This window comes from Oncorhynchus clarkii, chromosome 5 (genome assembly GCF_045791955.1).
Source record: "Oncorhynchus clarkii lewisi isolate Uvic-CL-2024 chromosome 5, UVic_Ocla_1.0, whole genome shotgun sequence".
NCBI classification, from domain to species: domain Eukaryota; kingdom Metazoa; phylum Chordata; class Actinopteri; order Salmoniformes; family Salmonidae; genus Oncorhynchus; species Oncorhynchus clarkii.
In genome coordinates, this window is record NC_092151.1 from 69453656 (window position 1) to 69469624 (window position 15969).

The 15969-nt window shown below is 39.5% G+C and overlaps 1 protein-coding gene across 1 annotated transcript in view; it reads left to right on the plus strand.

The window, feature by feature from the left end:
- LOC139410190 (inactive N-acetylated-alpha-linked acidic dipeptidase-like protein 2) overlaps positions 1-15969 on the plus strand; it is a 288454-nt gene that overhangs the window by 125599 nt on the left and 146886 nt on the right. The window contains exon 4 of the mRNA XM_071155649.1: positions 3731-3850. Within this exon, the coding sequence (XP_071011750.1) occupies positions 3731-3850 (120 nt within the window). The remainder of the gene's footprint in view (positions 1-3730; positions 3851-15969) is intronic.

Below are 15969 nucleotides of genomic sequence, written 5' to 3' on the forward strand. Positions count from 1 at the left end.
TTTTTAGAGGTTATGCTTTCTGTCTCCAGGGGAACACAGAGAGAGAGTGTCTGAAGGAAATGGCTGTTATCCCCTTGAGGGCTGAGTGGGCTAAAGGTACAGGAGAACAGTTGGAGAATACTAAGTCTGAATGCAAAGTATACTCCAAGCCTAGTCCTCTGCATCTGTATCCCCAAAACAGGAGTCAAAGCCATCCATCACAGGCCTGGATCTATGCACTGTTCAGTGTGCTGCCTTGAATTAAATGGCATTTGCAATATCTAAACGTCAGTTTAGAAAAACAAATATTGCTGGTTTGATGGATGAAAGGCCTGGGGACTCCATAGTAATGTGCTGGGCTGAGGCTCCATGGGATCTGTCATCTCTGAGCCTGTCGCTGTGACGGAGGGGTCAGTGAGCAATTCTCATTAGTCCACTCCCCATTCCACTCCCCATTCTCAGGATCACAGAGAGAGAGAGAGAGAGTAACGAATTCACCCCCTCTTGCAGGGAAAACATACTGACAGTTGTAACCTAATTGAACATATATGAAATATGCAAGCATTAAAAGCCCACCTTAACACAAGCCAGCCATCAGAGGATGTATGGAGAGAAGGCAATGGAGATCAAATTCACTGCGCAGCTATACATTTTTAAAGAGAGGACATTAGGAAGTTAATCTCAAAGATCATGCTGTTCCACACTCAGTCTTTCACTAATGGCATAGAAATATATTCTGTTTCATGAGTTTGTGGGGTTCATTTGGTAAAAGTCCTATTTAAAGCTGGGCAGTGACCATCATTATCTTTCTTTCATACAGAGAAAATATGTACTTCTCTCTTTATCTTAGTCATCCAACTGTACTTTACTGCCTTGTCAAATCATCTCCAACTTTACAATGAAATTTACTCCGGAACAATATAGCGAAGGAAGGTAGGCTGGAAGAAAACAACATCATCATCAACAACAACAACAGCATTGTAAGGAACGACGCTGCAGAAGAAAAGCAGGTACGGAGAGTTGACATTTAATTAGGAACGAACATGTAACAGGACAGGAACAGCATTAGAACTGGGAAATACAAAGACAGACTACAATGAATGCAGCAGCGGGAACAGAGCTGGAGAACTGACAAATATAGGGAGGTAATAAACAGGTGATTGAGTCCAGGTGAGTTCAATATCGCTGATGCGCGTGACGAGGGAAGGCAGGTGTGCGTAATGATGGTGGCAGGAGTGCGTAATACAGGGCAGCTTGGCGTCCTCAAGCGCCAGGGGGGAAGATCGGAAGCAGGCGTGACAAACATGTAGTATAACAAGACCATTTTTAGCTTGGTAGAGCTGTACATCCTCAGTGGTCAGACGGGGATCCTCCTCAGGGTAATCAGGCTCTGTTTGAAGAATGAATTATAATTGTTTGAGCCATGCAAAACATCAATAAACGACAGTGCATTCGGAAAGTATTCAGATCCCTTGACTTTTTCAAAATGTTGCTACGTTACAGCCTTATTCTAAAATTGATTTTTTTATCCCCCCCCCTCATCAATCTACACACAATACCCCATAATGACAAAGCATAAACATGTTTTTAGACATTTTTGCAAATTTATAAAACAAAAACATAAATATCCCTTTTATGTGCCTTTTGGGAAGCTCCAAGCGGGCTTTTGTGTGCCTTTTACTGGGGAGTGGCTTCTTCCATTTACTGAAGAGTGGCTTCCATTTGGCCACTCTACCATAAAGGCCTGATTGGTAGAGTGCTACAGAAATGGTTGTCCTTTTGGAAGGTTCTCCCATCTCCACAGAGGAACTCTGGACCTCTGTCAGAGTGACCATCGGGTTCTTGGTCACCTCCCTGACCAAGGCCCTTCTCCCCCGATTACTCAGTTTGGCCAGGTGGCCAGCTCAAGATAGAGTCTTGGTGGTTCCAAACTTCTTCCATTTAATAAAGATGGAGACCACCATGTTCTTGAGGACCTTCAATGCTGCAAATCCTTGTCTCAGAGCTCAATTCCTTTGACCTCATGGCTTGGTTTTTGCTCTGACATGCACTGTCAACTGTGGGACCTCATATAGACTGGTGTGTGCCTTTTCAAATCATGCCCAATCAATTGAATTTACCACAAGTGGACTCCAATCAAGTTGTAGAAACATCTCATGGAAACAGGATGCACCTGAGCTCAATTTTAAGTCTCATAGCAAAGGGCCTGAATACTTATGTAAATAAGGTATCATAAAAATTACGTACATTCAGACTTACTTTATATCACTATCTTTCATCTCACTGTCTCTTTTTAGTGGTGATTTCCATTGATTTGAGATTTGCTCAGAAGGAAATAGTATGACAGTACCTATTTAAAAATGAATGCATGGCCTTGCCTCATTACACTTTCTGTAAGTCCTCTTGTGTTAATATTTGATAGCAAGGAAATCTAATTTCATATAGACAATTCAGCCATTGTTTCTGTCAAGCTGGCTCTGGAGAACTGCAGTGTTTTAACTCTGAGTGAGGAGCAGCCAGAGCAGAGCAGGGTAGAGAAAAGAAGGCATACTGCCTCTTCTGGCTCTGATTGTTAACTCCACATAATAGCTTTTTAAATACATGAGCCTGTGCCAGGATGTCTCCTGCTGGACCCAGACCAAACAAAGACATCCACCAAGGGGAAAAGATATTCTTACTAATTCAGCAGTACCTCTCTGGACCAGTGGTGTATGAGTACCCCTTCCAGTCTCCGTGTCCACCCCCATCTAAGCCTCAACAGAGTGCCTTATGAATTTTTACTATACCAAGCTCATATACTGGAACATGCTGATTAATGCAGTGTGTGTTTGTGGAGGTGGGTGATTTTTAGTAAACAATCCCAGTGTTTATAATGTTTGTAATGATCTACTGTTGCATGTGATGCATGGCTCTCATTCTGGTATGATTACGTTACAGTAGATGTGTTCAATTTACATTTCATTGAGAGGGAATTGAATTTGCTCCTCATTCAAGCAGGACATGTTGCCACCCTCTCTGTCTGAGGCATAATAACAGCCCCTGATTGAGGTGGCAATTTAACTCCTCAACATGATAATAGTTCATTATTGGGGGATTTTTGCTACTTTCAATCAGGCTGATGGAAAAACAAACATTGCCTCCCTCATCCACCACATAGGCCAGATGAATAGTGAACGGGGAAGAATTCATCTGGTGTACAGAAGAAATACGCTCAGTGCGGCAAGCAACATCGTTAATTTCATTACCTCTGGAAAGAAAAAAGAGAATCTCAGTCAGACTAGAAATCTCTCTGTATTTCAATTTGGTGTCTGTTCCGTAGAGTTTAACGGAGCGCTTTTATGATGCAAATGCTGACAAGGATGATAAATCTCCCACTCCCCTGTTCTCCTCATGCAAACGAGATGTACTCTGCTTACCGGCATCGCATTTCATTTGCCCCCAGGCCACATGAAAAATGAATTGCGCCCAGGTAATGCAGCAGGAGTCCCACTCAGAAATAGCATCGCTGCTGTGACTCCTCGCTCAACTCCACGACTTTTCTTTAACTTTCAGTCTGGCTCCTCCAGCACACAGACAGACGTTCATTAGTCATTATTGTGCCTTCCAAACCCCGCCACAGGTGTGATTGTGGATGCCATTTGCAAAATGTTTGCACTTATTATTTTCGATTCAGTTGCCATTCATCATTTTTGCCTTTTGTACCAATGGTTTAAAGTAGTCTGATATTTATTTTCTCCTTTCTCCATTTAAGGCGGTAGTAGTGGATGTGCAGTATGGAGGTTTGGAGGACATGAGAAGAGCCAGAACTACAATGAATGTCACCAACCAGATTGCACTATTAAAACTGGGACAAGCACCCTTACTTTACAAGGTAAGAATCAAAGGTTGGGCGTCCATCAAATTTAATTTTCGATCAATATCTAATAATTTAAGATACAGGGTGTAACATTCAGAGGCAGGCTGGTTGCAATGTGTTGTGTTGACCCCCAGGGTGATGTTAGTTAGCCTGACGACTCATACTGAATTGAATGCCCCTGCTTTATCTATCGCTACGTGGAGAAGAAATGATAGTAGGCATAGTGCTTGGCTGGAGCGATGTGGTTGGGTAGCCTGGATAGATGTCAGTGGTCTGAGCAAAAGGATAGTAATACAGCATCTCATAGGATGTTTGCTCGAAAACGGCACTCTACTCCACAAAAAAAAAACATTCAAATATACTGAACAGTTAAAGCAAATGTAATTAAACCGAAAGTCATATTCAATCATGTAAAATGCATTAAATTGGCTAGAATGGAATGACTGGTACTAACTAGTTTGCGTGCGTCATTATGGCTTATTACTTTTAAATAGACCAAATGTAGATTAATGTTCCTGAGCCCTTTGTGATGAAGCCTGTTTAATCTGTGAAGGTGACTTCTGAAGAACTGCTGACTGTGGGGTACGGAAGCTTAATTGTTGTTAATTTTGCATCTCTGTCTTACTACAGTACATGCTAACCACATGTGTGGTATGGTACCATATGTGTATGTGAGTGTGTGTGTGTACAGTATATTTGCAAAATATTCAAATACTGTGATCATGTAGTCCCCCCCACCAAAAAACAACTAAACTAAAAACTGTAACGGCCGTTGGTGGAAGAAGGTGAGGACCAAAGCGCAGCACGTGTTCTTAACTTATTAAATAGAACTGAACACTAAATACAACATTTAAAAAAATAAAAATAAAGAACAACTGAAACAGCTCCATCAGGTACAAAAAAGAAAGCAACTACCCACAAAACCCATGTGGGCAAGAGCTACCTAAGTATGGTTCTCAATCAGAGACAACGATAGACAGCTGTCCCTGATTGAGAACCATACCCGGGCAAAAACAAAGAAATACAAAAACATAGAAAAAGGAAACTAGAATGCCCACCCTAGTCACGTGACAAAAACTAAACTAAAACAGACCTTTTCATCTCTTGTCCACAACTCAATGACTAATTAATGTTGCTTGCACTAGTGCAGTTCCTTTGATTGGGAGGAAATATAGGCTGGGAGCTCACACATAATCACACTAATTATAATGTATAATTAAGTGAAAAGGTGTGTTTAGACTTCAGATCAAAACTGAGTATTATCAACATTCTTTCATCTATCTACCCATGTCACTGGTTGGTCATTCAGACAGTACTGCCACAGGTGTTTTGACAGAGAGTTCTGTGTTTTATTTGTGTCTCAGTGTCTTTCATCTATTACAATGATCATTTGTATCTCTCTATTTTTACCTAAGATGGACGGTCAGTATTTGACTGCTCCACGGACATGTAGGAATTCTCAAAGAGACTGTGAATAGAGTTGAACCACATCCAATAACCGAGCCATGCCAATGTCAGTCCAATGTCAGGTTGATGGTTTACTGATAATGACACATTATTCATTATGATGGATGCAATGGAAGGGTTTCTTTTTGCATGTTTTATTTTTGACAATGCTTTGAACTCAGAGAAAGTAGCCTAATGATCAATTGTAGCTTTAAGTACAATATTTATTGCACCAGCAGGTCCGTTTTATTAAATGTTTTTACTCTTTTAAAAAAGATAAACCATAAACGTACTGTATCTTTTTTTAAATCACTTGAGTTACCGTGTTTCAGGACTGATGGTAGCCTGTTTGTTCGTTGTTACCTTGTTATTGTTGTTGTTGTTGTGGTATTCCGTCTGGAAAACAAGCGCCACAATATTTACTTTGCACAATGGACTATTTTGAGAGAAAAGTAGCAGGATCAGTGAATGGGGTCCACATTGTGACCTTAAATTTGTGCGCTTAGTTTACTGATGCATTTGGAGGATTTTCTCACAATCTCATTGCTCTGTAATCAACCAAAATGAACTGTGCCTGCTTTGTTTAATGTTGGGGTGTTACTAGGAGATTAAGAATAAGCATCTCATCATATCCAGCACTGTGAAAGTGTTTACCCTTTGCGCCTCTCTGAGCAGCCCATTTGCATGGAGTACCTTGATTTAATCTGTTTTTCTCCAGATGCAGCATCATTTAGAGTGCTGTATCTTTGTTTACCTAACATGCCCCCAATTTTTGGTGCTCTCCACTCAAAACATCACACATGTTGGTGTCATTATTGATTTTCACAGACTAGTTACAACCTCATTGATAAATGTGACCAACCGCCTTGATTCGGTCTTATGTAGCAAAATCTGAAATAGTGTTTTTTACATTGGATAAAAGCAGAGACACAGAGCTACAAAATTATATATCATACACTGTTTTTGAGGAACAATGAGAAAGTCATTCTGCTTTGAAAGTTGATAAACTTGTAACCTCACTTTTAAGAAAATGGACTTTGAATTGTTTTGTTACCTACTGGAGAACTCTTCTTTGTCTACACCCATTCAGCAACGTTCACACCCTCTTAAGCTTTAGCTCCACCAATCTCTTTATGGGAAGAGGCAGGCATTCTGTCCTAACAACAGCAGTCAAGCACCCAAGCTAACTGGCTAACTGTTGTCGCAGTGATATTCTATTAAAGTGGACACTTGCATAGCGGAGTCTTTTGCTAAGACATGTAGCTAGCTAGCTAGCTAAACAATAAACCATAATCACAACTCAGGACGTTACTACCCTGCATACATCTGCAGGTACCTAACCAACCAGGTTCAATGTTAGCTAGATAACATTAGGCTATAACAAGCAAAGCAAATGGCTCTGAGATACGAATAAGATCATACACATAACGCTAGCTAGCGGGCCGGCCAGCTAACGTTAGCTAGCTAGCTAACAGTTCACTTTAACTCGAAATTAAAATACTATATGTCAAAATTAGACATGTATAATATCTGATAATGTAGCTAGTTTGACTTACCTGTATACATCATGGCTGGATGCTTCTCCCTGTCACGGATGCCATTGTTGCCCTTAGTTTGAAGATGTAATCCGGAGACAGGTGTTTTCTCCATCTCCTTAGCTATCATACTCTAATTCCACTGATTTCAAAATGAGGTCCACCAGAAAGTGGAGAGCAACACTTATGCAGTTCTACTAAGCAATATATATATATTTTAAAGCCGCGTTAGATAGGATTACCTACACATACTAACCAGCTCAAATAGACAGAAGCGTGCTATATGGCAGACCAATCCGAACTCCTCTCAGCAAGTCCAACCCACTCATTATCTCAGCCAATCATGGCTAGTGGGAAGGTTGCTGTCGTTTTCTGTGGCTAAACCAACTAGGCTTGTAATTTAGCAATTGTATTCATATTCCCAGATGGCATACAAGTTTGTTATTAAGGCACATGAAAGTTCACATGTTTGAGAAGGCATTACTGCCAAAAAACGCATTTTGATAAAAAAAAATGTAAAAAAAGATGACGTTCAAATGGCTATCGTGTGAGGTAGTGACCCGCGACAAATGCCTGCGACATACGCTCTCCTGTCTTTTACTGTCGAATACCTTGTGTTTGGTAATCTCATAATTAGCGACGGTTGATTGACTTATCTGAGGTGCTTTCAATCTGAGATGCTGTGGCTGGGCTAATAGCTTCCTGATCAGTACCTAGCCACTCATTGTGTTATCCTCTAACTGTGAGCTAGGACTGTTGCCTTAGTGATATACACAGTATAGTGGATATTATGTACATCTAATTTCAGGAAGCTATGGCAATGTAATTTATTTATAGTTTTCTACACACAATACCCCTTAACAAAAACAGTTTTTTAGAAATGCTTGCTAATTTCTATATATATATATATATATATATATATATATATATATATATATATATATATATATATATATATATATATATATATATATATATATAATAAATGGAAATAACTTATTCACAAGAGTATTCAGACCCTTTGATATAAGACTCGAAATTGAGCTCAGGTGCATTCTGTTTCCATTGATCATCCATGAGATGTTTCTACAACTTGATTGGACTCCATCTGTGGTAAATTCAATTGATTGGACATTATTTGGAAAGGCACACACCTGTCTATATAAGGTCCCACAGTTGACAGTGCATGTCAGAGCAAAAACCAAGGCATGAGGTTGAAGGAATTGTTTGTAGTGCTCTGAGACAGGATTGTGTTGAGACACGGATCTGGGGAAGGGTACCAAAGAATTTCTACAACATTGAAGGTCCCCAAGAACACGCTGGCCTCCATTATTCTTACACTGAAAAAGTTTAGAACCACCAAGACTTCCTAGAGTTGGCCGCCTGGCCAAACTGAGCAATTGGGGGCGAAGGGCCTTGGTCAGGGAGATGACCAAGAACCCGATGGTCACTCTGACAGAGCTCCAGAGTTCCTCTGTGGAGATGGGAGAACCTTCCAGAAGGATAGGCATCTGGAGCACTCCACCAATCAGGCCTTTATGAGTGGCCAGACGGAAGCCACTCCTCAGTAAAAGGCACATGACAGCCCACTTGGTTTGTCAAGTGGAACCTAAAGGACTCTCAGACCATGAGAAACAAGATTATTTGGTCTGATGAAACCAAGATTGAACTCTTTGGCCTGAATGCCAAGTGTCACGTCTGTAGGAAACCTGGCACCATCCATACAGTGAAGCATGGTTGTGGCAGCATCATGCTGTGGGGATATTTTTTTGCTGCAGGGACTGGGAGACTTGTCAGGATCAAGGGAAAGATGAACAGAGCAAAGTACAGAGAGATCCTTGATGAAAACCTGCTCCAGAGCACTCAGGACCTCAGACTGGGGCGAATGTTCATCTTCTAACAGGACAACGACCCTAAGAACACAGCCAAGACAACGCAGGAGTGGCTTCGGGATAAGTCTCTGAATGTCCTTGAGAGCCCGGACTTGAACCTGATTGAACATCTCTGGAGAGACCTACAAAATAACTGCAGCAATGCTCCCCATCCAACCTGACAGAGCTTGAAAGGATCTGCAGAGAAGAATAGGAGAAACTCCCCAAATACAGGTGTGCCAAGTTTGTAGCATTATATCCAAGAAGACTCAAGGCTGTAATTGCTTCCAAAGGTGCTTCAACAAAGTTAGCAAACATTTCTGAAAATCTGTTTCTGCTTTGTCATTATGGGGTATTGTGTGTTGATTGATTTTGAGACAACAACAATTTAATACATTGTAGAATAACCTAACAAAATGTGGATAAAGTCAAGGTGTCTGAATACTTTCTGAATGCACTGTATGTAGACCGCCATTCGAGAGTTCCCTGACAATATAAAAGCAGCACAAAATCAGGTAAATGCCACTTCCAGTCTCTGACTGAACAGCACATAATATCGACCTTTGCATCATTTAACATCTTGTTTAAACTCTAATGATACACACAACACTTTGGCATAATTTGTTTGGGAAGGATTATTGATCTTTAACAGTGAGTGCACACCAGTGGATGCTGCTGAGGGTAGGACGGCTCATAAAAATAGCTGGAATGGAGTCAATGAAATGGTATCAAACACATGGTTTCCTATTGGTTGATACAATTCCATTGACTCCATTCCAGACATTATTATCAGCCATCCTCCCCTCAGCAGCCTTCACGTGCACATTCAGTCCATGAGGATCAGTTTTAACAGTAGAGTACAACATGATAGCATAAAACTCAACAGGAAATATTAGAAATGTACTCTATGTTCAGTTGTTTTACTAGTGTATTCACTTATGTTCGCACAAATGCATGTACACACACCATAGAGCGAGTCACTCACACAGTATCTTATAACAACGGCTTAAAAATGTTCCACTTCATCATGTACTTGCAGCAATTCTTGCAGTGCAATCTTCTCAAAATCAAGTTCTATTTGGTGTTATTGCTGACTTTCATAGACCACTTACAGCCTGATTGAAAAATGTATCATATTTCATTATAGGTAAAAATGTTGTTTACGCCACAGTAATTGTACTTTTATTTACTGGAAAATAGTCTGGCTTCTACCTTGCCATTTAGAAAGCTTTATTTATTCATCAGAGGTGTAATAATCCTGAGATTCTGAGCTAAAAGCTTCCTGATCAGTATCCCATTCACGTGTTATCCACTATAGATGTAGGATCTTAATTTGATCCCTCTTTTGTTGATTAGAATTTTCCTGCACTACAGGAAATGCTGAGCAGCTTTGTGATTTACATAAATCCACTGAAACCCCACACTAAAACACGGTTACAGTATTGCACTTTTTATGTGTCCTACTTTTGGCCAGCTAATAGCCTAACCACCTATCAAGCAACATTATGGATTAAACGTTAAAGTAATTTTGCGGCAGGATTATTTTGTTGTGACAATATACACCCAGTGGACAGTTTATTAGCTACACCCATCTGGTACCGGGTCGAACCACCCTTTGCTTCCTGAACAGTCAGAATTCTTTGGGGACTGCTTATACCAAATCTTGACTCTGCCACCAGCATGACACAACAGGAACCGGGATTCGTTGAACCAGGCAATGTTTTTCTACTCCTCAATTGTCCAGTGTTGGTGATCCACTGACACTTCTTGTTTTTAGCTGATAGGAACGTAACCCGGTGTGGTCATCTGCTGCAATAGCCCATCTGTGACCAAGGACCGACGAGTTGTGCGTTCCGAGATGCCGTTCTGCACACCACTGTTGTACTGCGCCGTTATTTGATTGTTTGTGGCACGCCTGTTAGCCTGAACGATTCATGCCATTCTCCTTCGACCTGTCTCATCAACTAGCTGTTTTTGCACAGAGGACTGCCGCTGACTGGATGTTTTTTTTGTCACACTATTCTCTGTAAACCCTAGACATTGCGGTGTGTGAAAAGCCAAGGAGGCCGGCCGTCTCTGAGATACTGGAACCGGCACGCCTGGCACTGACGGTCAAACTATGCTCAAAGTTGCTTCGGTCACTTGTTTTGCCCATTTCAACGATCAATCATACAGTAACTGAATGCCTCAATGCCTGTCTGCCTGCTTTATATAGCAAGCCACGGCCACGTGACTCACTGTCTGTAGGAGCCAACCATTTTCATGAATGGGGTGGTGTACCTAATACACTGGCCACTGACTGTAGGTCAAATTTAAGATCCTACATCTGTGGGAGGACTGTTATATACCATATGGTGTGGTGGATGGGATAGCATTGGACAGGTGCAGAATGTACAGACACTGTATGCACTTTGATCATACTACAGAGCCTGTGAGAGGTATAGTAGTTCATGCTGTGTCAAGCCTCCTTTCTGACAAAAGCAAGTTAACAGGCAAAATTATATTGATGTTTGGATCATTTAACATCTTGTTTGAATTCTAATGACACACAAAACACGAGACATAATTTGCTAGGGAAGGATAATAGATTTTTAAAGTGACTGCCCGCTCATACGCCATAAGGTTATATTCTATACTCACCCTATTGGATAATCATAACGCAACATAACATAATCTACAATGTTTAGATGTTTTTAATAAACACTAAAGAGTCCTTATCAAACTGATTATGCACTGATTATGCACTATGATAGATGATAGTAGATGACACGGATGGGAAGCCCCATTGATATCTCGCTCCACCAGCCTTTTCCCTGTCATGTAAGGGTCAGATATACAGTCGGGTCCATAATTATTGGCACCCTTGATAAAGATGAGCAAAAAATACTGTATAAAACAAATAATACAAATACTGAGTTGTATTGAAAACTCAATAAAAAAATATTTATATTATTTCATACTAAGCCTAGTGAAAAATATGTTGTTTAAAGGGGCAATCAGCAGTTGTTACATCTATTTTTAGACTTACAAATTAATGATATGTGTACCCATTGATTCTTGAAGAATAACTTATAAATGGCTCATGAGCTTACAGTAGCTTAATTATCTCAAGGATTGTACACTTTTTTTCAATTTTCGCCTGACATACCCAAATCTAACTGCCTGTAGCACAGGACCTGAAGCAAGGATATAAATATTCTTGATACCATTTGAAAGGAATCTTTAGAAGTTTGTGGAATTAATGTAGGAGAACATAACACATTAGATCTGGTAAAAGATAATACAAACCAAAAAACATGAGTAAGTCTGCCATGAGTTTGCCCAAATGTGTCGAATTGGTCAATTGATTAATTTTCAAGTACATAACTAAACAAAACATACACAAATGCTATGGTAATAAAAAATTTAAGTTTACACACTCCCGGGAATGTCATACATGATGGATCATTAGCTTATACACTAACTTTCACACATCTAGATGACCAGAGACAGCAGTGGGGTCAAACTGTTGACCCCAGTTCCTACATTTGAACATAAAAATTGATTTTATCAAACAAAACTATGCTACATTTTATCTCTGGGACCCTCAGGATGACAAATCAGTGCAAGATTACTGAACGTAGGTACATTATTTACCTTCAGAGGTGAATGTATCAAACCAGTTGCCGTGATAAAAGTTTTTGTTGTTGTTGTGCACTCTCCTCAAACAATAGCATGGTATTTGTTTCACTGTAATAGCTACTGTTAATTGGACACTGCACTGTATCACAACTGTCCGTGATTGGGAGTCCCATAGGGCGGCGCACAATTGGCCCAGCGTCGTCCGGGTTTGGCCGGGGTAGGTCGTCATAAATAAGCATTTGTTCTTAACTGAGTTGCCTAGTTAAATAGGTTAAAATTACAAATTCAAATCAGAACCCAACATATAAACTTGTTTTACTCCAATGTTTGTAAACAAAGTAAATGTAAACAAACACTCTATAGGCCAAAATATAGTTACAACTATAATTTTGGTATCATGGATGGTAAGTCTATAGCTGTGTCATCTATAGCTGTGTCAATGAATTTGAGAGTGATTACATTTCTCCAACCCCATCCCTCAGCTTTTTACCGTAAACAATGGTGGGTTGTTTCGTAAACAGTGGTGGATTGTTTTTTTGTTATTGCTTCATCTGCTGATTGGCCCTATAACAACTAGTAAAACATAGATTTTTTAAGATATGGGTCAAAATGACTGAAAACCTGTGGTTTGAATTGAAGAAGAAAGTCCATAAGCACAGATGAATAATACCAAGGATCTGGAAATATTCTGTATGGAGAAATGGTCTAAGATCCCTCCCAACATGTTCTCCAATCTCATAAAAAGAAAAAGACTCACTGTTGTTATCCTCGCAAGGTGAGCCCACTGGGTAAAAACTGATTGATTCAACTTTTTTTCCACGTCATTTCAACAAAATAAATCTGTGTTTTGATGTTGAATCAACATGGTAAACATGGTAACGTCTGTTTAGTTGGCGCCACCGATTTGAGTAATCCTCTCGTTCAACTTGCAGAGAAAGGAATCCGAAAATCTACCCCTAAACTTTGTTTCAACAAGTCAAAATCTGTTTCTATTTACTCCTCACATACCCTAAAATGTTATCAAACTATTATTTCTTGCAGAAAGAAGTATGTTCAATAGGAAACCGATTTAGCAGGTGCGTAATGTCTTCATGGTGTGCTAAAACTGATATTTCTTATTTGTTTTTGAGGTTACAAGCCTGAAACCTTGAACATAGACTGCTGATACGCTGTGGAAGCCATGGGAATTGCATCCAGGGAGCTAATTCTCAATGTGACCTTTCTCTTGCATTTCTAAGAGGATGGTCTCTCAAAACAAAATACATCTGGTTGGTGTTTCTTTGGATTTTCTCCTACCATATCTATTGTGTTATATTCTCCTACATTATTTTCACAGTTCTATACACTTCGAAGTGTTTTCTTTCCAATGGTACCAATTATATGCATATCTGGCTTCAGGGCCTGAGCTACAGGCATTTTACTTTGGGCACGTCATTCAGACAGGAAGTGGAGAAAAAAGGTGGCTTAGCCCCTATCTTTTTGAGATTTTTTATGACTTGTTAAAATCTCTTTCTCTGAGAAATGGTATTATTAGTATAAAATAATATAGTTTCCCCCAAAGATGTATCATACAATATAGCTCAGGATTTGTATGATTTCTTTTTACACAGTATTTTTTTGCTCATCTTTATCAAAGGTGCCACTGATTATGGACCCCACTGTATCTAAGCCTCACTTCCAGGCTGTGATTACCATTCATTGGCAGCTTCTCTCTCATTAGCCCCAGACATTGAGCTCTAAATGATTGAGCATGGAGGATGCTTGTCTTCGAACACCCAACACCAAAGATGTGATTAGTTTGTGAAGCCTGCAGTATCAGGTGGAATTGGCACATTGCATGGCAAGGGTTATATGCATTTATGTCCAATGCCCTCATGGATTGAGAAATGTGTGAAGGTTCCGTGCTTGACTTTACGGTCCTTTCCTCCCAATGCCACTCTTAAACAGTGAGAGTAAATGGCAGATATAATAGAAGTGGTCCTTTCTATCTATATTAGGTACATGGACTAATAGATGTCGATGTCTGTTCATTTGTGGTTCTGGTGAATGATGGAGAGGGAGAACTAATGTTCACATTGCAAAGTAATGCAGAGTGCTGCATTAAAGTATCCTGATTTACCATTTCAATGAGACAGGCAGTCTGGGTTTAGAGTTCGCACTCAATGAGTACTTTTTGTGCCAATGAGAGCAATTACAGACAAAGTGCACAGCTTTCAGGTATGTTAAATTATGCTTCACAGGTTGAAATAGTATCAAGAGATCATATGTAGTCATTCTAATACTTATAAATGCAGCCATAAGGAGACTTGCATATGTTTTCTTTCTTTCTCATTCTTATGGTTAAGGAATATCCTTGGTAACTTATTATTATTACAACATTTTTTTAGGGGGTAGATCAGCGTTAATATTGCAGATAGATTGTAGCTTCCATTAATTTAATTATCTGTATCATTTCCAATCCCCAATATATTTTGTTGTAAATATATACCGTGCATTCAGAAAGTATTCATACCCCTTGACTTTCTCAACATTTTGTTACATCACAGCCTTATTCTAAAACAGATTAAATTGTTATTTTCCTGCAGCAATCTACACGCAATACCCCATAATGACAAAGACAAAAAAGATTTTTAGACATTTTTGCAAATTAATAAAAAAATACAAACTTAAATATTACATTTAAAGTTTAAGTCGGAAGTTTACATGAAAGACGGGGTCCTGAAAATGGGATGTTTATTTTTTTGCTGAGTACTGTACATACATACATACATAAATACATACACACACACACCCATATATATATATATATATACACACATACAGTTGGAGTCTGAAGTTTACATACACTAAATACATTTAAACTCAGTTTTTCACAATTCCTGACATTTAATCTAAGTAAAAATTCCCTGTCTTCGGTCAGTTAGGATCACCACTTTATTTTAAGAAAGTGAAATGTCAGAATAATAGTAGAGAGGATTATTTATTTCAGCTTTTATTTCTTTCATCACATTCCCAGTGGGTCAGAAGTTTACATACACTCAATTAGTATTTGGTAGCATTGCCTTTAAATTGTTTAACTTGGGTCAAATGTTTTGGGTAGCCTTCCACAAGCTTCCCACAATAAGTTGGGTGAATTTTGACAGAGCTGGTGTAACTGATTCAGATTTGTAGGTCTCCTTGCTCGCACACACTTTTTCAGTTCTGACCACAAATGTTCTATGGGATTGAGGTCAAGGCTTTGTGACGGCGACTCAAATACCTTGACTTTGTTGTCCTTAAGCCATGTTGCCACAACTTTGGAAGTCTGCTTGGGGTCATTGTTCATTTGGAAGACCAACAACACAGAGTTACACATGGAATAAACAAAACATACAGTCAATAATACAGTAGAACAAAAGAAAACATAAAGTCTATATACAGTGAGTGCAAATGAGGTAAGTTAAGGAAATAAATAGGCCATGGTGGCGAAGTAATTACAATATAGCAATTAAACACTGGAATGGTAGATCGGCAGAAGGAAGCCGATATAGGAAGTCGATTCTAGATTCAATTTTGGATTGGAGATGCTTAATGTGAGTCTGGAAGGAGAGTTTACAGTCTAACCAGACACCCAGGTATTTGTAGTTGTCCACCTATTCTAAGTCTTAGCCGTCCAGAGTAG